At 69.9% G+C, this 19,830-nt stretch overlaps 3 protein-coding genes across 7 annotated transcripts in view; 2 read left to right on the forward strand and 1 right to left on the reverse strand.

The window, feature by feature from the left end:
• The window catches only part of STK11 (serine/threonine kinase 11), a 38,557-nt gene extending 34,232 nt beyond the window's left edge, over nt 1-4,325 (forward strand). For both annotated transcript variants that reach the window (XM_040537676.1, XM_040537677.1), the window contains exons 9-10: nt 2,305-2,539; nt 3,693-4,325. In XM_040537676.1, coding sequence (XP_040393610.1) covers nt 2,305-2,513 — 209 coding nt within the window. In that variant the 3' untranslated portion in view covers nt 2,514-2,539; nt 3,693-4,325. The remainder of the gene's footprint in view (nt 1-2,304; nt 2,540-3,692) is intronic.
• On the reverse strand, nt 3,954-11,437 carry LOC121060152 (CACN subunit beta associated regulatory protein). Of its 3 annotated transcripts, none has more exons than XM_040537667.1 (10): nt 11,311-11,436; nt 9,830-9,909; nt 9,100-9,245; nt 8,897-8,958; nt 8,448-8,613; nt 8,184-8,358; nt 7,869-8,021; nt 7,314-7,521; nt 7,052-7,235; nt 3,954-6,803 (listed from the first exon to the last, which is right to left on the reverse strand). In XM_040537667.1, exons 2-10 carry the CDS (start codon nt 9,875-9,877, stop codon nt 5,627-5,629), a joined length of 2,319 nt encoding a protein of 772 aa, XP_040393601.1. In that variant the 5' UTR covers nt 9,878-9,909; nt 11,311-11,436; the 3' UTR covers nt 3,954-5,626. The 3 variants fall into 3 exon arrangements, with proteins under 3 accessions (XP_040393601.1, XP_040393602.1, XP_040393603.1); XM_040537668.1 differs by lacking the exon at nt 11,311-11,436 and adding an exon at nt 10,435-10,571; XM_040537669.1 differs by lacking the exon at nt 7,869-8,021 and having other exon boundaries at nt 11,311-11,437.
• A 599-nt stretch (nt 11,438-12,036) lies between these two features.
• ATP5F1D (ATP synthase F1 subunit delta) lies at nt 12,037-14,707 on the forward strand. Of its 2 annotated transcripts, XR_005814751.1 has the most exons (6): nt 12,037-12,197; nt 12,296-12,449; nt 13,033-13,121; nt 13,611-13,737; nt 14,311-14,393; nt 14,486-14,596. XR_005814751.1 is itself a non-coding variant. In XM_040537685.1 (5 exons), exons 1-4 carry the CDS (start codon nt 12,078-12,080, stop codon nt 13,731-13,733), a joined length of 486 nt encoding a protein of 161 aa, XP_040393619.1. In that variant the 5' UTR covers nt 12,037-12,077; the 3' UTR covers nt 13,734-13,737; nt 14,578-14,707. The 2 variants fall into 2 exon arrangements, 1 of the variants encoding a protein (XP_040393619.1); XM_040537685.1 differs by lacking the exon at nt 14,311-14,393 and having other exon boundaries at nt 14,578-14,707.
• The last annotated feature ends 5,123 nt before the right edge of the window (nt 14,708-19,830 follow it).

Here is a 19,830-nt window from a genome sequence, read left to right on the forward strand (position 1 = left end):
CCCCAGCGCTGGGTCACTGCCTTCCGCGGGGGCAGGCAGTTGCCAAGACTTCATCCGATGGCGAATTTTTATTTTCATTAATTTGAACGTCAGCAACTGTCATTGGTGAAGGAGGTAAAATTAGCTTGCAATTCACCCTCCCTCCTCGGCATCCATAATAGACTCCTGGGATTGTTCTTTTCAGGCAGGGTGGGAGGGGGAGGAGGGAATAGTCACACAAAAGACAAATGAACTGTTTAGGGTGGGTTTTTTTTCTTCCCTCCCCAGTCAGAAATGTTAATTGACTTGGCCCAAGTTCAGCTGAAGGAGGGGAAGGATAAGTGTTCAGCTTGGCTTTGAAGGGGGTTACTGGAGTCTCTGCAGACGTGAAATTGGGGTGGGGGGGGAAGAGGACAGACCCTGGGCTCGGTGGGGGCACAGCCAGGCCCTGCGGGTCCTGGGCTGCCGTCACACCAGGGGCCGAATTCCTGGAGGAATTGGGGGGGGTCCAGCGTGTCCTCGGCCTCTGGGGGGGCCTCGAGCCTTTCCTGGCAAATCACCCCCGCCTTTAAGAGGTCGGGAGGTGGAAGCTGAACAGATCAAGGGCAGCTCCCTCCGTGCACAGCCTGGGCCCGTGGGTACGGCCGGGGCTCCTGAGCCCCCCGCGGCCTTAGCAGCCACCTCCAGGCAGCTCAGGGCCACGCCGGCCGGGCACCTCTGCTCCTGGAGCCCCGGCAGGAGTCGGAGCTGCATTTCGGGGGGGCACAGGGCTGGGCACCCCTCCCTGAGGAGCGCGGCGGGTGCCCAGCAGCGCCTCTGGGGGCAGCTGGCGCCTGGCGAGGCAGAAGCTCTGCCCTGCTCCGGGCGAGGAAGGTGGGTGCTGAGGGCGACTGAACCCAGAGCCCTCCGCGGCCCTTCGTGGCTCTCATTTCCTCTCCATCCTGAGGAGGAGGAGGAGGAGGAGGATGAGGAGGACTCCCTGCACATGGCCATGGGCTGCAGCAGCCACACAGGGGGGTGCAGGAAGGGAGCAGAGCGAGCGGAGCCCGTGCAGCCCCGCTGCAGCAGCGCCCAGGGGAGCGCGGGTCCGAGGGGGACCCCGCTGGGACCCCGCTGTCTTCCTCGGGCACCTCTCCCCCCCGTGTCCCCTTCCTCCCCACGCAGTGGGGTGATCACTGGCGCAAGTGGCGAGATGACGTGCCGCTCGGCCTTGGCGGAGAAAGGATTGAGCATCTTTTAAAGAAAATTATACATAATCGTCTTACAGCCTTCGCTTCCACTCAGCGCTCTGAGTCATAACTGAAGGGCCCTGGAGCGTGACGTTCCTGCTGGAAGGAAATTGCCTCGGCTGGATCCGGTGGGGGGAGCTGGGAACCTGACGAATCCTTCCAGCAGCCCCGATGCTCCTTCCAGCAGCCCCGATCCTTCCGTCGGCCCATCCGGGGGGCGCACAGCGGTGCCGTGGGGAGCGGGGGCGATGTGCGCAGTGGCATCCCCTCGTTCCCCTCATCCCCTCCTGCTCCAGCCAGGGCTGTGCTGGGGGGGTCCCGTGTCGCTCCCTGACCCCGGGGCTGTGACCTGAGCCCTGTCCAGCTGCGGTGGCAGGCGGATCCCTCGGGGAACGGCTCCGCAGCCTCCGTGCTGAGTCACACCGAGCTGCTCCTGCGGGGGGGACAACGGGGCTGCTCCGAGCAGGTGGAGCGCGAGCCGTGCTCCGGCTGGACGTCCCCTCCAGGGGCCGGGGTGTGCCTGAGCTCCTGGGGGGTACCTGATGTCCTGCGGCTGGTACCTGAGCTCCTGGGGGGGTGCCTGAGCTCCTGCGTGCCGTTCAGGGTGGTTGTGCACCTCTGGGGGTGAAGCCGATCATTCGGTGCGGCGTAAAAGCCAGGTCTGTGCCCTACAGCCCCGCTAAGCCCCTGGGAGCCCTGCGGGGGGATGCACGGGGCTGTGACTTGTCCCCTCTAGGGAGAAGGCCACCGGGGGGAGAGGAGAGCAGCCTCTGGGGCTGGGGCCACGGGGTTCTCCTGCCTTGGGGGCCTGTGCCAGCCGTGCCCGCGGCCCTCGCTCGTTGCCTCTGGTTCCTCGTGCGCTGACTGCACGCTGGGCACCGCCAGCTGCTGCGTGGCAGAGAAATGGGGCAAAGGCAGCCCTCGCTCGCGCGCCTGGGAGGGAGATGAGGTCTCGGGGCTGTGTCTCCTGCGGTCCTCGAGGGCTCTGAAGCCAGCCCTGGCTTGGCTTTGGGCGACGGGAGGCGCGGGGCCGAGCAGAGGCGATGCCCCGCAGGGGGAAGGCGGCTGCCGGCCTGACGCCTGGCTCCCCTTGCAGGACAGGTGCCTGAGGAGGAGGCCGGGCAGAACGGGCAGAGCCGCGGCAGGGCGCTGCCCAAGGCCGTCTGCATGAACGGGACGGAGCCGGGGCAGCTGAGCACCAAATCCAAGGCGGAGCGGCGGGCCAGCGCCTCTTCCAACCCCTCGCGCAAGGCCTGCTCGGCCAGCAGCAAGATCCGCAAGCTCTCCACCTGCAAGCAGCAGTGAGCCGGGAGCGCCCGCGCTCCGCACAGGTACGGCCGCGCGGGTGGGCACCCGAGGGAGTCCCCGGGGGCGTGCACGGGGGTTTGTGGCCCCGGCTGGGGAGAGGGGGGGGGGGTCTGGGGGCGCCCCTCTCCTCGGCACCAGAGCCCCCCCGCGTTCTCCCCTGCGCTGCTCCCGACGTCGCCGCCGCCCTCCTGCCTGCGGGGAGCAAAGCCCCCGGGCTGCAGGGGGGTGCTGAGCGTGGGGCAGAGCCTCTTGGGGGGGGGGGTTCCCGGGGGTCCCCCCAGGACCGGGAGGTGCCCAGGTCAGCCCCGGGGCTGCACCGGCCGTGCCCAAGCCCCATCCTCCCCCTGCTCAGGCGCCCAGGGAAGCTGAGAGCCCTCCCTGCTCCCCCCCCTCCTTTTTCCGGCTCGTTCCTCCGCTCTGCAGCCCTGTCCCCTTCTTCCCACCCCTCATTCATAAGTGAGCCAGCGATGACTCACGCTCAGCGCTCATCCACCCCCGTCCTCACGCTCGCGCTCGTCACCGGCGCTCGGCGGGGCTGAGGCTCTGTTATCTGTTTGGATCACGACCAGCTTTGTGGTGTGAAAAAAGCCAGAAATAAAAGCCCGTTCCTCCCCCTGCAGCTGTCAGACCCGCGCTCAGCCCGGGTGGCAGCTTTAATCTTTAATTCATGGCTGGGAGTGAGTCACCTGCGCGGGGAGTTACTGCGCTGCCAGCAAACGCCTCGGCTCCGGGTCTCCCCGGGGAGCTGCTGCTCCTCGCGCCCCTTCCCGCTCGGTGACCACAGCCCGGGGGGGGCTCGGCTCAGGGTGGGTTTGGGGGTCCCAAGAAGCCCGGTCGGGTCATCGCCTCCGATTTCCTCCCGGGTGAATTGCAGGGACGGGCAGGTTCGCAGCCGCCTGCTCCCGACGCTGCCCTCCCCTTGGTGCCATCCCGCGGGCACGAGGCGCCCCTTCCCCGCAGGGACGCCGCCCGCGGGCTCCGCTTCCTCCTCTCGATTTCCCTGCCCAGCTTCAGGGCCGGGCCTGGGGCTCCCCCACCGAAGGGTTGGGCAAGTGCTCGCACCCCACCGCCGGGGGCTGGAGGGGGTCCCCAAGGTGCCCGCGGTCGCTGCAGGGGCAGAGCCGGGTTCGGGCCCCGCTGCCCTCCCCAACCTCCTCTTGTTTCTCCTCCACGCAGCATCCCAGGGCCTGGGCCGCCCGCGCCCCGCGTCCTCACCCATCTCGGCATCTCTCCTGGGAGCGGACTGTGCTTGCGACCCAAAAACAAGGAAACCAACCGAGGAAAACGCCCCCACCCTCCCCGCGGCCCCCCCGCTACGGACAGCACCAGGAGCTGATGGGGCGAGACCCCCCCCGGACGGAGAAACCTCCGGCTGCGAAGATGCTGCCCCCCCGCCCCAATCACTCTTTGCCAATCAAGACACTGATTCTGTTTTTAATTTTGCGATGGGAAGGGTGGGACGGGGCCGGGGGGCGGGGGGACCTGCGCCCCTCTCCCCGCCCTGGCTGTGTAGAAGTCGTGCAAAGCCATTGCCGTGCACTTTATGTTTTAGACTACTGTTATATATTATATATTTTCCTCTTTTTTTTTTGTTTATATTTGCGGTATATTTAGAGATTCCTACACATTGTGATGTGTTTAAAATAAACCAGATGAGGAAAAAAAAAAAAACAGGTATTAAGACAAAGCAAAACTCTATTAAACCTGCATGCTGTAAAAGGGCTCGGAAAAGGGAATGGGTGCGTTCAGCGTATTTTTTTTCCTTTTTTTTTTTTTTTTTAAAAGAAAAAGAAATAAAGTGAAAACAGAGAGGTGGGTTTCATGATGTCCTTCCTCCTGCCGCAGGCGGGTGCTGGGGAAACGCGCCCTGCCCGGAGCTGCGGTGGGCGAGCAGGGGAGGAAACGGCCCGGCGGGGGCAGGAAGGCGAGAACCAAGCTCGGAGAGGTCACAGCTTTTTTGTTGTTGTTCTTTTTTTTCTCCTTTGTTCACAGACTTAAAAACGCTGAGTTGTAGTCGGAGTTAGTGCTTTGGACAGAGACTTGCAGAGGGGAAGGAGGGACCCGGCTTCTTTACTCGCATGCAATAAGGGTGCCGCGGAGGGGGCGCGGGGCAGGACCGCGGTGCTGAGGGGGGGCCCTCGGCCGTGCCCCGTCCCGCCCCGCTGCCGAGCCCCCCCGTAACACAGCTTGGGCTTCTTTCTCCTTTTTTTTTTTTTTTCACCCATCCATTGAAACATAAATAAATTAAAAACAAACCAAACACAATAAAAAGCTAACCCCAGGAGCAGCAGCATCCACCTCTGTAAAAATCAATAAATAACCTCTGAGTGCGCTGAGCCCCTGGGGGGGTTGGGGGGGGGGGGGGGTCACCCGTGGCACGTGCCAGCTCGGACCCCCCTCGCATCTCATCACCGTGTGCTGGGAAGGGACAGCACCGGGGACAGGCAAAGGGTGGCCCCAGGGGGCTCCAGCCTCCCCAGCCCCCAGGATGCTGCTGCTCTGGGGGCCACAGCTTGCCTGGGCCCCCCCAGGGGATGCACAGGCCCCCCCCCAGCATCCTCCTGCTCCAGCACAGCAGCCCCAGGCCCCGCTTCCAGTTCAGGCCCCAGGCTCCCTGCGGTGCTGGGGCTGCTCGCGGGCACAATCCCTGCTCCCCCCAATGACGGCTCCCCTGTGAGAACAGTCCCCAGCTGACAGGGCAGCCTTATTGCTTGTTAAAAAAAAAACAAACAAAAAAACACCAAAAAACAGCGAGAGGGGAGAGCGTAGCTGCTACACAGCTCTGCTGCGAGGTAAGGATTAGGCCTCAGCTCGGTTCGGGGGTTTATTAGCAAAGTCCCTCGGCGCCAGCCTCCTGGCACGCGCTCTGCTCCACCTCTGCGCCCTGCCGGCACCCAGGGCCCGGCGGCTCCTTGCTCCCGCGAGCGCCGGGGCTCGGCCACCCCGCGCTGCCGGCCCCCCGCGGCGGGGTGGGCACGGCCAGGGGCCCCCACGCGCCCGCCTGGCCTTCCCCGCGCCGGGGCCGCCCGTCCCGTGGCGCCCCGCGTGCCGCGCACCGGCTGCTCCCCCCCGCGCCCCTTGCCGGGGTCTCTGCCCCCTCGGTGCCGGGCTTAGACGGGGCTGTGGTCGGGGGGGGCGTCGCTGGCCGCCACGGCCACCGCGCGCTCCGTGCTCTCGGCCGCCTTCCTCAGGTGGCCGTAGAGCCGCTCCTCGAGGCCGCCGGTGATTTTGTCCATCAGCTCCGAGCCGGGGCCCAGCCCCAGGCACTGCCCGGGGCTGGGGCAGTCGTCCCCGCCGGGCTCGGGGCTGGCCTTGGGCTCGGGGGCCGCCTCGCCGGGCTCCTCCACGATCACCTGGATCTCGGGGTCGGGCAGCGGCGAGGCGCTGGGGTCCCCCTCGGCCGCCTCCGCCGCCTCCTCGTCGCCGGCGCTGACGATGCGGGGCAGGGGGCTGTGGAAGCGGGCGTCCAGGGGGTAGTTGGCGCTGTCCCCGCGGCGCAGGGGCGTGCGGTGCCGCTCCAGCGCGGGGTAGCGCACGCCGGGGTCGCTGTACTGCTTGGCGTGCTGCCACTGCTTGCGCAGGTGGGCGCGCGAGCGGTGCTTCCCCCGCAGCGGCGACTCGTCGAACTGCGGGTCATGGCGCACGAAGGCGTTGAAGAGCGCGTCCGTCTTCTCGTCGATGCTGTAGTCCCGCCGGGGCGGCGCCTCCCGCCCCGCCAACATCTGCCCGTACGGGGACCAGGCCAGGGGGCTGTGGGGACGGAGGGGACCCCCGCCCACCGCGCCCCGGGCTGCGCTCCCCTCGTCTTCCTCCTCCTCCTCTTCTTCCTCCTCCTCCTCCTCCTCCTCCTCCGGCTCCCGGCCCTCGAAGCTCTCGAAGATGGTGCCTTTCCGCCCCGCGCTGGTGAAGCAAATGCGCTTCTCCGAGGCCGTCTGGTCCTTGGGGTGCCCCTCCTCGCCCCCCCGGCTGGGCGCCTCGATGGAGGCGTAGCCGCTGTCCATCTGCAGCAGCTTGCGCGTGCCGGGCTCCGACTCCTCCTGCTTGGGCCGACCCCAGAGCTTCTCCTCGGGGCCTTCGGCCTCGTCCAGGGAGGAGGAGGGGCAGGGGGCCACGCCGCCGGCGGAGGAGACGCTGTCCCCGCCGTCACTGCGCACCGAGTCCTGGTCGTTGCTCCGCTCGGAGGAGGCGTACAGCTCCAGCGAGGCGCGCAGGCTCCAGATGTCGTGGTAGGCGCTGGGCTGCTCCGGGGCACCGGCCTCGCTCGCACCCCCCTCGCCCGGCTCTAGCCTGCGGGCACCACCGGGCGTCACGGCAGGGATGGGGACGGGGACGGGGACAGCCCCGCACGCAGGGGAGGCACCAGCTCAGCACCTGCAGGCTTGGTGGCGGCACCTCGGTGCCGTGTGGTCCCCAGGCCCCCTGCCCGCACCCCGTGCCCCCCACCCCAGCTCCCATCACCCCAGGCCCCGCCGCCCCCCCCGAAGGCAGGGGACCCCCATGCACCCGCCCCGTCCCCTCTATCTACTGAAAAATACCTGCCGAGAGAGGGTGGGGGGCTGGCGGGGGAGGGCAGGAAGGGGCCGCCCGCGGGGTGGAAGGCGACGTCGTCGGTGCGGGCGATGTACTGGATGATGTCGGTCTGGTGAGGGTCCCGGTCCTCCTGGTCCATGCTCTCGCTCGCCGCCCGCTGCCGCTGGAACTGGCGCCGCTTGGGGGACCCTGGGGGGGCGCAGGGCAGGGGTGGGGGCACGGTCGCATCCCTGCGGGGGGGTTCCCCCGCCGCCCCCCAGCTCCCACCTCTCGTGTCCAGGCTGGACGCCCGCTGGGTGCTCTCCAGCTTCCACTTCTTGATCTTGAAGTAGGGGCTGGCCCCGTCCAGGCTGGCGTGGCGGCGCAGGCGGGTGAAGAACTGCAGGACGGTGCCCTGGGGGGGGGCTGGGGGGGCGTCCCCGGGGCTGGCACTGCCCCCGCCAGCCCCCTTCCCGCTCCTGGGCGCTGCGGCAAACTGGGGGCATTGGGGGGGGGGGGCTGTGAGTGCCGGCTCCGGGAGCAGCCAGGCATGGCCCTCCCAGCCCCCCCCAGCCCTGCTCCTTTGTCCTGCTCCTGCAGCTCGGCTGCGCGATGCACAAATGGCCCCTGGGGCAGGGGATGGAGACGGGGCAGGGGGGGCAGAGCCTATTTCTAGCTGGATGCCCCCCCATCAATCCTAAAGGCATGGAGCAGGGGGGCCCAGCAGCCCCTCCAGGCATGGGGCCATCCCCGTGCTGTCAGACTGGGGGGAGCAGAATGGTGCTGAGCCCGCCGAGCCCCTTCCCCTGCCCGCCCCAACCCCGGCCCCCAGCCCGCACTCACCGAGGGTCCCTCCCCGGAGTCGGAGGAGGCGGAGGGGCTGGCCTCGGCGAAGCTGGTGTCCACGGTGGAGTTGTAGGTGTCCCCGGGCAGTGCCGAGCTGGGGCACACGGCGTGGCTGGGCAGCGCCGGCTGCGGCAGGGCCCCCGCGGGGGGCTGCGGGGCACAGCTCGCTCAGGGGGCTTTGCCGCGGGGTCGGGGTCCGCTGCACCCCACAGCCCCCACCCCTGCATCCCTTCCACTCCCCCCAGCTGCATCCCAGCGCGATGCCCGGTCCCTGTGCCGACCCCCCCCCCGCCCCGTCCCCAGGGGGCTCACCTGGAAGATGGCGAGGCCGGGCTTGGGGGGGGGCAGGCGGGGGGTCATGGCCAGGCTGTTCTCGCTGGACTCGCACTCGTGGATGGTGACGATCTTGAGGGCGGGCGGCGGGAGGTGCAGGTGGGTCAGGCGGGCGTTCTTCAGGTGGTGGAAGTCCCCCTCCGTCAGCGTGTACCTGCGGGCACGCCGGGTCAGGGGGTGGCCCCAGCCCCCTGCCTGCCCCCCCCCCACCCCCACAGCCCCCCTCCCGGCCCGGCCCTTCACCTCCTCCCCTTCTCCTGGGTCTTCTTGCCCTGGTCGAAGAGCGCGGCCTCGTTGAAGGAGACGCGGCGGGCGGTGGAGGAGCTGGAGGACAGGAACCGCTCGGTCTCCACATCCCGGTAGCTGGAGGACGAGAGGCAGTCGGGGTCCTCCACTTTGATGGTGATGTCTGCAGAGAGGAGCCGGGGGGGGCAGGGGGGTCAGAGCCACCAGCCCCCCCCTCTGTGGGGCATGCTGGCTTCCCAGCTGAGGCCGGGCAAACTCGCTGCACGGCTGCGTGCCGGCCCTGCTGGGACAGCGGCTGGGGGGTGCAGGGGGTGCGCTGCCAGCCCTGTCCCAGCACTGGGGCGCAGCGCTGTGAGCAGGACCCGCTGTGCCCCCCCCCAGGAGCAGCCGGTGCCGCGGTGGGCGATGGACGGCAGCAGCACCCCCAGCCCCAGCGCAGCGCTCACCCTGGGCCGGCTGCGAGTCGTCCAGGTAGCTGGTGTTGGTTTTCTCGGGGTCATCGCTGGCCCTGCGGGGGGAGAGGATGCTGCGAGGTGCCCCACGCCGTGGGAAGCCGTACCGGCACCGCGAAGGGCGCTGGGGCCTCTCGCGGGGCCCTTGGCGGTGCCACAGAGCCCCGGGGGCAGCGGCACCACCCGTCCCCACGGACCTGGAGTGCCGGCGGTCGGCCTCGCAGCAGCGGCGGCAGATGATCAGGATGCCGGAGAGCAGGACCAGGGTGCCCCCGATGAAGATGGAGAGCAGGGCGAGGAGCAGCACGTAGCCATCCTGCGGGGACACCTCGCCGGGCACCGCCTGCGCGGGGAGAGACACCGGGGGCTTGGGGTTGGGGGGGTGACACGAACACGTGCTTTGGGCTGGGGGGGGCCCTCCCGAGGCTGGTGCTGAGCGCTGCTCCCCTGAGATGCTCGCGCTCCCCCGCCGCCTCCAGGCCTGCTGCCGGCTGCGGGGACCTGCCTTCACCAAGGCAACCGCAGCCGGGGGGGGGGCAGAGCCGCCAGCGGCCCCCGCGCCCAGCGGGAACGGGGACAGGACCCCGGACCCTGCTTTTTGGACACCCCCCTCCCAGCGCTGCGAGCCCGGAGCTCGGTGTCTGCGGGGGCTGAAGGGGGCACGGGGAGGTGCCGCCGACCTCCGGGAGCGGGTGACGGCAGGACGGGAGGATGCCGCCACCCCCATCCCACGCACGGACCCCGTCCCTGTCCCCGTGGCCGCATCCTGACTCTCCCTGTCCCCGCACCCCAGGCTCGTATCCCACCCCAGTCCCTACGGCCGCACCCTGGGCTCAGCTCCCACCCCTGTCGCCGGCCCCCCAGCCCCACGCAGACCCCACAAGCCCCCCCCCAGCCCCCCCAGCACCCCGAGGCCGTGCCGCTCACCGTGGCGCTCTCGGTCGCGTTGTCCCAGGGGGTCGGCTCATCGCTCATGGTCCGAGCCAGCCCGGGCGCGTCCTGGGCCGCTGCGAGACAAAGTGGGGGGCCGCGCTGGGATGGGGGGCACCGGAACGATGGGGGGGGCAAGTGGGGGACGGGGAGGGGGGGGGGTGGGCTCCTGCCGGGCCCCGGGCCCTGCCCGGCACCGTGGTGCGGAGCTGCCGGGAGGGACCGGAGGGGAGGGACGGGGATGAAGGGATGGAGGAGGGTGTGGTCAGCACGGATGGAGGCCGGGGCGAGGATGGAGGCCGGCACCGAGGGAGGCCGCCAGGGACGGCGACCGGGCCCCGGGGTGGGGTTGGGGGGGACACCGGGAGGGGACCGATCCTGCCCGGGCTCTGCCTCTCCCCCCACCCCCCCCGCAGCCGCTGCCCCCCGTGCAACGAGAGGGAGTGGGCGGGGGGGCGGCGCTGGGGGGGGGGGTTCTGAGTCAGCCCCGCAGCGGCTCCGCCACCGGGGGGGGGGCACCGGGGCCCCACCGGGGAGGGGAAGGGGCCGGGAAGGGCCGAGCCCCCTCCCCCCGGGCAGCGGGGCCGGGCGGACAGACGGACCGGCAGACGGACGGACGGAAAGCGGCGGCCTTCGGGAACCGGGCTGGGCCCCCCCGGGCCCCCCCGCAGGGTCCGCGGGGCCGTGTCCGTGGGTCCCGGGGGATGCTGTCGCCGTGGGGAGCCGCGTGCTCCGAGCGGGGGGGGCGCGGCAAAACCGCCCAAAATCGGGGCACAGAAAAATGTGAATGGAGCGGAGGGGGGGGGGGCAGCGTGGGGAGGGGTTACCGGGGAACCGGGGGGCGGGGAGAGCCCCGAGCCTGCACCGGCCCCGGGCATCCCCCAGCCCCCCCCCCGCGACCCCCGGGGACTCCCCCACGACCCCGGCTGGGCCCGTGAAGGGCGGGGGGGCCGCGGTGCCGCGTGGGGCGGCCCCCCCCGGGTGGGACCCGGCTGGGCGCCCCCTGCCCCGTGGGGGGGGCGTGAAGAATGCCCCCGCTGTTCCCCCATCATGGAGGAATTCGGTCTCCATGGCGACCCGGCGGGAACAGGACGGCCATTGTCTGGACAGCGGCGGGGGGGGGCCGCGGCCGGGCCCCCCCCGGGCTGTCCCCACGCCGGCCCCCGGGGGCACCGGGCAGGGCCGAGCCCCCCCGCGGGGCACCGGGCGGGGGCGGGACGGATCCTGCCCCGCTGCCCCCCCCCCGATGCTGCGGCACCCCCGGGACCCCCCCGGGGGGCTGCACCCGGCCTGGGGAGGGGGCTGCGGGCAGCGGGGGGGGGGGGCTGCGGGCGGGGGGCCGCGGGCAGCGCCGGTGACAGCGGGACGGAGCCCCCGGGAGCCCCGAGCGCAGCGGGCGGTGGGGTTGGCTGGGCCGGGCTCCCCCCCCTGTCGCGCCGGCTCCGTCTGTCGCGATAGCGGCGGGGCCGGACACTCACCTAGAGCCGGGGCCGGGGCTCCATCGCCGCCGCCGCGCTCGGTGCGGCCCCGGATTTATGAATGAACCGGGGCCGCCCCCGCGCGGCGCGGCCGTCACGTGGGGACGGGGCTGCCCCGGCCCTGCCCGCACCGGCACGCCGCCCGCCCCCGGCCCTGCCCGCCCCGCAGCCCCTGCCCCACGGCCCCCTGCCCCACGGCCGTACCTGCCCTATAGCTCTGTAGTCCTCTACCCCATAGCCCCCCTGCCCTATAGCCCCCCGCCCTACAGCTCCCTGCCCCACAGCCCCCTGCCCTATAGCTCTGTAGTCCTCTACCCCATAGCCCCCCTGCCCTATAGCCCCCCGCCCTACAGTCCTCTACCCCATAGCCTCCTGCCCACCCCATAGCCCCCTACCCCCCCCCAGCCCCCTGCCCACCCCCGCAGCATCACAGCCCCTCCCGCCCCCACCACTACAGCCCAGACCGCTGCATACACCCAACCCCCCCCCCATCACCAAACCGACTCCGACCCTACAATAAACACCAGAAATAAACACCGGGGGGGGGGGGGGAAGCGCGGACCGCGCGGGAGAACTACATCTCCCATGCGCCCCAGCGGCCCGCCCCGTGACGTCACCCGCCCGGCGCCCCACGGGCCGTGTAGTCGCGCGGCGCGGGGCTGGCCGGGAGGCGGCGGGGAGGACTACAACTCCCGGCGTGCCCCGCGCCACCCCCCAGCCTCTCCGCTCGCCCTTGCCCGGCCCGGCCCGTGCCCGCCGCCGCCGCCATGTTGTGCGCCCGCCGCCTCCTGCGCCTCGCCGCGCTGCCGCCGCCCCGGGCCCGCTCCTACGCCGAGCCCGCGGCCGGGCCGGCCGCCATGGCCTTCACCTTCGCCTCCCCCACGCAGGTAGGAGGCGGAGGGCGGCGGGCGGCGGGTCCCGGGGCCGCGGTGACCTCCCAATGTCCGCCCGGTCCCGGCCCGGCCCGGCCGCTCTCTCCCCGCAGGTGTTCTACAACGGCGCCGCCGTGAAGCAGGTGGACGTGCCCACCCTCACCGGCTCCTTCGGCATCCTGGCGGCCCACGTCCCCACGCTGCAGGTCCTCAAGCCCGGCGTGGTGACGGTGTACGGCGAGGACGGGGCGGCCACCAAGTACTTCGGTGAGGGACGGGGACGGGGGGGCTGCCACCGGGCGCTGCGGGGCCGGGAGGGACCGGTGAGGGATGGGGACGGGGACGGGGATGGGGATGGGGGAGCCGTCACAGGGCTCTGCGGGGCCGGGAGGGCCCCATTTGGCTCCGGGGGTCTGCGCCCAGCAGCTGGCGGAGGCACGGCTGGCTGGGGGCCGAGATCCGCTGCAGAAGAGGGGGCTCGGCACAAGGCGCTTGTTTGCAGTTCAGGTTTTCTTCTGCTCAGAGGTCACTGGATCGTAGAACCATAAAAAAGCTTGGAAAAGACCTTCAAGATATCTGGTCTAAGCGTCGCCCTGCTACCGACATCCCATGCTAAACCATGTCCCCAAGCACCACGTCCAGCCTTTCCCTTGCAGAGCTTCCTCTGCTTTACCTCTCTCCCAGTTAACCCAAGGCTAACACTGCCTTGGGGCTTGGGGAACGTCACAGGAGGGCTTTGAGGTTTTACTTTGGCAAAGGGAGCTTGGGGCTCCCCGAGGTCTCCTTGCCAGAGCTGCCCTGCGTGCTGACCCCCCTGGCAGCCCTGCCTGACGCCGCTGTGCCTTCGCAGTGAGCAGCGGCTCCGTCACGGTCAACGCGGACTCCACCGTGCAGGTGCTGGCAGAGGAGGCGGTGACGATGGACATGCTGGACCTGGCCGTGAGTACCGCGTCCCCGCAGCCAGGAGGTTTTGCTCCCCGCTTCTCTCCTGTGGGGCGCTCGTCTCGGGAGCTTCCTGTGGCTGCGGAGCGCGCACACCAAGACCCGGGGCTGTGCCTTCACCCCCAGCTTCCCCGTCGGCGCCCACCGATCGGGATCAAAGGCTGCTCCTCCCCGGCAGGCTGCGGGGAGAGGAAGCCGTGCAGTCGCGAACCCTTCCCCAGGCCACATCCCTGCCCTCGGACAGATGCTGATCTGGCCCCTCCCCACCCCTCTTCATCTCGGGAACAGCTTTTCCACAGCAGGGCCTGGTGATAAGGTGCCTGCTGCCAGCCCGGCACGTAAACAGGCTCCTGCAGCCCGCGTGGGGCCCCGTGCGTGGGGCTGACGACTGCAGCGTGGGGGGGGGTGATGAATTGAGGGCTGTGAGACAGCCACCCGCCCTGCGGTGGTCTCTCGGTGACACATTCCTTGTGCTCTCGTGTTCAGACTGCAAAATCAAACCTGGAGAAGGCCATTTCAGAGGTGGCTGCCGCGTCCGATGAAGCTGCTAAAGCAGAAGCTCAGATTAAAGTAGAAGCCAACGAAGCCCTTGTAAAAGCCCTGGAGTAATCTGGTAAGCATCACCTACGTCCTCGCTGAGGCTTCCAGACCCGCTCTCAGTCCTTGCTCCCTGCTGCCCACGGGGAGCTTCCCCTCGCCGTAGCCAGGCTGCGTGGGGGGCCTGAGGGCTTGTGCCTGGCGTTTCGGGAGCTGTGACACGTTTAGGGAGCAGTGACACGTTTAGGGAGCAGTGACACGAGGGCTGCCCCTCTCGGCCCCTCCGTCAGCGCCAGGGGACGCGGCGGGGCCCTGCTCGGAGCCGTCCCGGGGCCGCTAGATGGCAGCAGGGCCCGGTGCTGTGCCGTGGCGCTGGAGCGGGCGGCAGCCTGCGGTCACGAGCGGGGCCTCGCCGCTGCCTCCAGGTCCCCGCTGGGACAGGCAGCCCGGGGCTGGCCGCGCGAGCAGCCTGCGTGCCTGGGGCCCCGGAGGGAGTGGTGCGGCCTCTGCTCCGCGTACACTCCCTTCCACTGCAAACAAACAGCTTCTGTCTCGGGGGAGGCGAGGCAAGGCTGCTTACCTCGTGGCCCATTTTCTCTGTACCCTGCTAAGACTCTGCCTCATCTCTTTTCTTCCCACGTGCTGGCAGTTGGAAGGCTTTCTGCGCGGCAGCGTGCGCGCTGTGCCTGGCAGGTGAGTCACGGAGCCTCAGACGGCCTCTCTCCGGAGCAGGTACAGCAGGGCAGCGGCTCCCCCGTGTCTCCCCGATCTCTGCTCCCTCTGCTCTTTGGCCCTTGAGGTCAGGTCTGAGAGTTTGCTTGCAGCCATTTAGCAACGCGAGCGAGGCCTCGGATCGGGATCCTGCTCCGCCGAGCCCACCCCACGTTAAAACCAGCTCCGCCTCTGTGTGTTGCAGGAATCCCACTGTCGCTGCAGAAAAACCCCAGACTGTCCTACTTGTTCTGGCTTCCCCGTTTGTACAGATGGTGCGGGACAAATGGAGGCGGAGAAACCGCTCTGATCAATTAAAAGGAAAAGCAATCCTGTCTTGTGGCATGTCACCTTCTTCTGAGGCGTCAAACTGCAGCTCGAGCTGCGCCGGCGGCTGGGAGCGTGGGGCAGGGTCAGTTGGGGTGCGGGCGCTGTGCTGAGGTGCACCTCCAGCACTGCTCGGGGTTCTGCTGCGCCATCCCGTGGGAGATTTTCACCCCGGGCTTATCAGGCAGATTTTATAGCTCCCTCCCTGTGCTGTCAGCCACCTCCACTGCCAGTAATCCACCTGGACGGCAGGATTAGGGCAGCACGGGAGGAGGCTTCTGCAGGGCAGCGCAGGTCTCTACCAAAGGCTTCCTGTTGTGCCTCCCCCGCCCTGTTTTTGCTCAGCCTCCCGGCTCTGCTGTCGCAGGAATCGCGTCAGCCCTTGCTGTTTCTTCACGGTCCTTCCTGCAGCTGGACAGCAGCTGCCCAGCTCTGCCCCCTTTCCCCGCTGCCGTGGGCTGTTTGCACGCGCGGGTGGCGTGCGGAGCAGGGGGAAGTCTCCCTCTGCTCCTCCGAGACAGGCTCGGTGCGAGAGGGAAGCAGATGCTCTGCTTGGTGGGAGCCTTTCCTCAGCCTGTGCGGCGGCGGGGGGGCGGGTGCTGGCAACGCTCTGCTGGAGCTGCCGGCTGCTTCGGGGCTTCCCACCACAGCCCCGGCGTCCTCAGTGCCAGGAGGAACCCGGAGCTGCTCCCCTGTCTGCAGCGAGCTCGCCAGTCCCCGCGTGCCTCACGAAACACGGCGCTGCTGGGAAGGAGCAGGTTGGAGCGAGGGGCCCGAGGACGCGCGTCGCCGCCGGCACCATCCAGCGAGGCTCCGCGCTCGGTGCCGTCCTCCCCGCGCCTCCCGAGGGGGATTTCGGGTTCCCGCTGCTGCACAAACCCTCCTGGCACGGGCGGGGGGGGAAAGCCGAGCGTGCAGCGTGACCGTCCCTCCTTGCTCCAGTTCCCTTTCCCCTCGCACCGCTCGCCCCCCGCCTGCCCTCCCGCGGCCCCGCAGCCCCGGGGGGGGGGGCTCGGCTATTTTCGGCGCTGCCACCCAGGATGTAATCTCGGCTGCCTCCTCCTCTCCCCGCCACCTCCTCCCCCTCCTCTCTCTCTCTCTTGTCTTTCTCTCCCCCCCCCCCCTCCACAAGTGATCAAAAATAGGCCTGTGGTGTTAAATTTCTCACTCTGGAGCTTATTAAAAGCCTCTGAGTGCCTGACGCTGAGCCTATTTGAAGATCAGCCGGCTTCCCAGTTCCTGAGCTGCTCCAGTGCCTTTTTCTTCCCTTTCCCTCTCTTTGCCCTTTTTTTTTTTTTTTTTTTGAAGGTCATACGTTGCGCCGTGCATAAGCGAAGCCTCAAAGTCAGGACGAGTGCTAATTAAAACGTCTCGGGAATAACTGGGGACGGGTGGCCCTGCTCCCTCTTCCGCTCCCTCTCGCTCTCCCCTGTCCCCGGTTTCTATTTGCGGCGTGCGTGAGCCTCCCTCGACACACGCAGCCGCTCTCTTTCCGACGGAAGGTGGCTGATTTTTTTTTTTTATTTTATTTTTTTCTCATCTAATGGAAGAGCGTTGGCGAGGCCGGGAAGCTGGGGAAACGGCCAGCTGCTATTTTTAGGATGGGAAAAAAAGTGTCTCCGTCAGCGTCCTCTCACCAGCTCTTCCCACTGCCTCCTGCCAGCTCCAGCAGAGACAGGGGGGTGCCGGGGGGGGGGGGGGGGGGTCAAGCACGGATCCAGCCCTGCCGGGGCCCTCCCCAGCGTGCCGCCTGCTGGGACTTGTAGTCTGATTTTGGGGGCGAGCGGCGGGGGGGCTCCTCCGTCCTGAGAGCCCCTGGGGATGGCTGCGTCCCCTCCGTGCCTCGGGGGCTGCTCGTTGCCCCAGGCTGCGGGCAGGGGGCTTGCACCCGTCCTGCTCTGCCCCCCCCCGCGGCCTCAGCTCCCGGCCTCTCCCCTGCCTCGTCCTCCCCAGCCCTGCCGCGGGTCTGGCTGGGCGCGGAGCAGCCTCTCCTCCTCCCCCGGCTCGCCGCGCTGCGCTCCCTCTGCCCACGCCGCGAGCCGCCGCCGGTCGCGGCCCGCTGGGGGCCAAGAAATCGCTCCGGCTGCTCGGAGCGGCTGGGTGGGAGGCGAGGCCCCTCCTCGTGCAGGGCACCGCTGCCGCAGGGGACGGGGGGGGGACATGCGTGCGCCCCTGGTGTGAGCCAGCAGGTGACCGTCCCCGTCCTCTCCTCCCCAAACTGTGCTGCCTCGGGGAGCTGCGGTACCGAGGTGCTCGGCGATCCCCGGGGTGCCGGAACGCACCCGGGGGGGGGGGGGGTGCAGCCCCCGTCCTCCTCGCAGGCGGGGTGAGAGCCCCGTCCCTGCTGCGTTTTGGTGTCTGAGAGGTGTCAGAGACCCCGCAGCGGGTACCGAGGCACCTCCCTGTCCCTGCACTTTGCCCCTGCTCCGGGCAGGAGCCGTGCAGCTGCGGGGCCGCGGGCTGGGACGTGTGGGGTCAGCGGCAGCGGCGTCGCGGGGCTTGGGCTCCATCTGCCTCGGCCGCCCCGGGGCGCGGTGGGCAGCAGGGCTGGAAAACGGCGTGAGCGGGGCCGCGGCGCCCGCGTCCTCCCTTTCCACCCGGCGCTTTCACCCATGACTTGCGTCTTCTGCTGCCAGATGGAGGGTGGGGAGCGGGGCCGGGGGGGCTCGGAAAGTGAAGCATCACCATCGCTGCCGGCGGCTCTTCTCGTGGGGGACGATTTCCGAGAGGGGCTGGGCGCTGCCGGCCGCATCTCCCGGCACTGCCGTCCCCTCCCAGCGCTTGGCCACACGGTGTTTCCACGGTCCCACCCGGATCCCAAAATGCAGGGGAAAGGTTTGAGCTCTCCGCAGGAAAAAAAAAAAAAAAAAACCAAACCCGAAGCCCGCCGCAGCCCCAGGATTCCCCTGGCTCCCGGCGGCACTGACTCATCTGGCAGAGCCGCCCCTTTCCCTGCCCAAACCCGCGGTGCTTCGGATCCTGCCCGGCCTCTCGCAGCCTCGTGCCACGCGTTGCAACATCGGGGTGCGGGGGCTGCCCGGCGCCCCTGATCCTGCCGGGGGAAGGGGTGCTGAGCACGGAGCTGGGCCCCCCTCGGGGCCAGCAGCACCCACCTGCCCCTGCCAGGGCTTTGTGCCCCCGCCAAGGTCGTGGCCATGGGCGCCCCAGCGTGGGAAGGTCAGCAGAGGCTCTGCCAGCGTGAGCCCAGCTGCGTCCTTGGGCCACGTCGCCCTTGGGTGGCTCGAAGGCCGTATCCTCGCACTTCCTTCTCCGGGGGGAGCGCTGCTGTAATGATTAACCCGCGCTGCCGCAGCCGTTCCGTCCTGCAGCCTTTTTCCTCTCGGTTTCCAGCACTGGAAAACGCTCCTCTTCCGCACGCCTCCCACGCGCGCTGCCCTGTCCCGGCGGTGGGAGCGTAGGGGGGAAAAATCCCTGCTGCGAGGGGCCGAAAGCAGCCCCCCAGCCCCATCCCGGGGCGCTGTGCCGGCAGATGGCAGTGGAGCCATGGGGAGCCCCCGCCCATCTCCCCGCCAGCTTCACCCCGAAATGTGGGCGAGGGCGCGAGCGCCGGCGGGTGCTGCGGAGGGCGGGCGCTGCAGCCGGCAGGACGCTGCTTGTCCCGGTGCCTGCCCCGCGGCTCGCGGTCCAGCAGCCTCGCAGCGCCGCGCTGGCGAGCGCAGCAAACCCTTGGCCCGGGGCGGGTACTCCCCAGGGGAAACCGAGGCACTGGTGGGGAAAGCCTGGACGGGGCGCAGGAGTCTCGCTCTTCCCCCAGAGCACCTCGGGGTGCTGTGGGTGCCCCCGCCAGGCACGGGGAGCTTCGCCCCAGGGAGCTACAGGGCCGGGAGCGGGGCAGCGGGGGCGGCGCGTCCCCCCCCGGGCTCCCAGGTGCCTTGGCAGGGCTCGGGGATCCCGGGGGCCGCGGGCGCAGCCCTCGCTCGGGGCAGCTTTGGCGGCCGCTGGCGCTTGGCTTCACCGGAGCCAGCCCAGCGCTGCGGGGTGCACGGGGGCCACCGGCTCGGCTGGGGCACGCGCCCCCGTGGTGGGGGTCCTGGCAAAGCCCCCCCCGGCTCTGCCACCCCCTGCCCGGGGCCGTGACCCACGCGGGGCAGGGGGAGGCCGGGAGGAAGCGGCTGCCAGCTGGGCTCGACGCCGGCTACAAAGGCGGCCCAGAAAGCCCGAGCGGAATGAGGTGGCGCCCGGCCAGGTTCCCACGGCGGCCCCGGTTAAGAAAATACACCCGGAGCTGGTGGCGGTTGCCGCAGTGACGGGCCGGGTGCTGTGCCACGGGGGGGGGCACGGCCGGACCCAGGTGTGCACAGCCAGGACCCCGATGTGGGCCACAAGGGCCGGGTGGCGGGAGCTGGGCACCGGTGGGGACCAAAGGCTCCTGCCCTGGCTCCTGCTGCCCCTGCCAGCCTTTGATGTGCCGGGACTTCGCCCTTGGTAAAGCTGGGAGGCTCCCGAGGAGCTCCAGGCTGCAGCCCGCTGAGGTCCCGGCACCCAGCACCACCGAGGTCTCGGCACCCAGCACCACCAAGGTCCTGGCACCCAGCACTGCCGAGCGGGGCGAGCACGGAGCCGGTGTCCCCGCGGCCTCCCCACTGCCTGCTCCACCACGAGGCCGCCCTCACCTCCGGCCCTGAGCCCCCCGCTCCTCGCCGGGCCGCGGGGAGGAAGCGGCCGCAGCTGCCTGCGCCGGTGGGGCTCTTCCTGGCGGGGCTGGCGCCGGCTGGGGCCCGGGGTGGGGAAGGGAAGCCGGGGGGAGCCGGGGAGGCTGCCCTCAGGAATGCCCCCGCGCCGCGCTTTCATCCCCGCTGCCTCAAAGGCCGCCTGTGTGCAGGAGCGGCCGCCCCCCGGCCGGGTATAAATAGCCGGGATTGAGGCCTGGCGTGACACTGGAGTCCCTTCTGCCACCGCCACCTTGGGCGCCCCCCCCCCGCGGGACCTCAATGGGGGCATTGTGCGCCCGCGGCCCCGCGGGCACGTCCCTGGCAGCTGCTCGGCGTGACCCCGGCTGCTTCCCCCCTCGTGCCAAGGCCACCGCGGGGCCGCGAGGCCATGGGGCGCCCCGGCGGGGAGGGGACGCGGGTCCCCACCGCCCTCCTGCCCGGGCAGGTGAGGCCGTGCC

The sequence above is a fragment of the Cygnus olor genome, chromosome 26 (genome assembly GCF_009769625.2).
Source record: "Cygnus olor isolate bCygOlo1 chromosome 26, bCygOlo1.pri.v2, whole genome shotgun sequence".
In the NCBI taxonomy this organism is placed as follows: Eukaryota; Metazoa; Chordata; class Aves; order Anseriformes; family Anatidae; genus Cygnus; species Cygnus olor.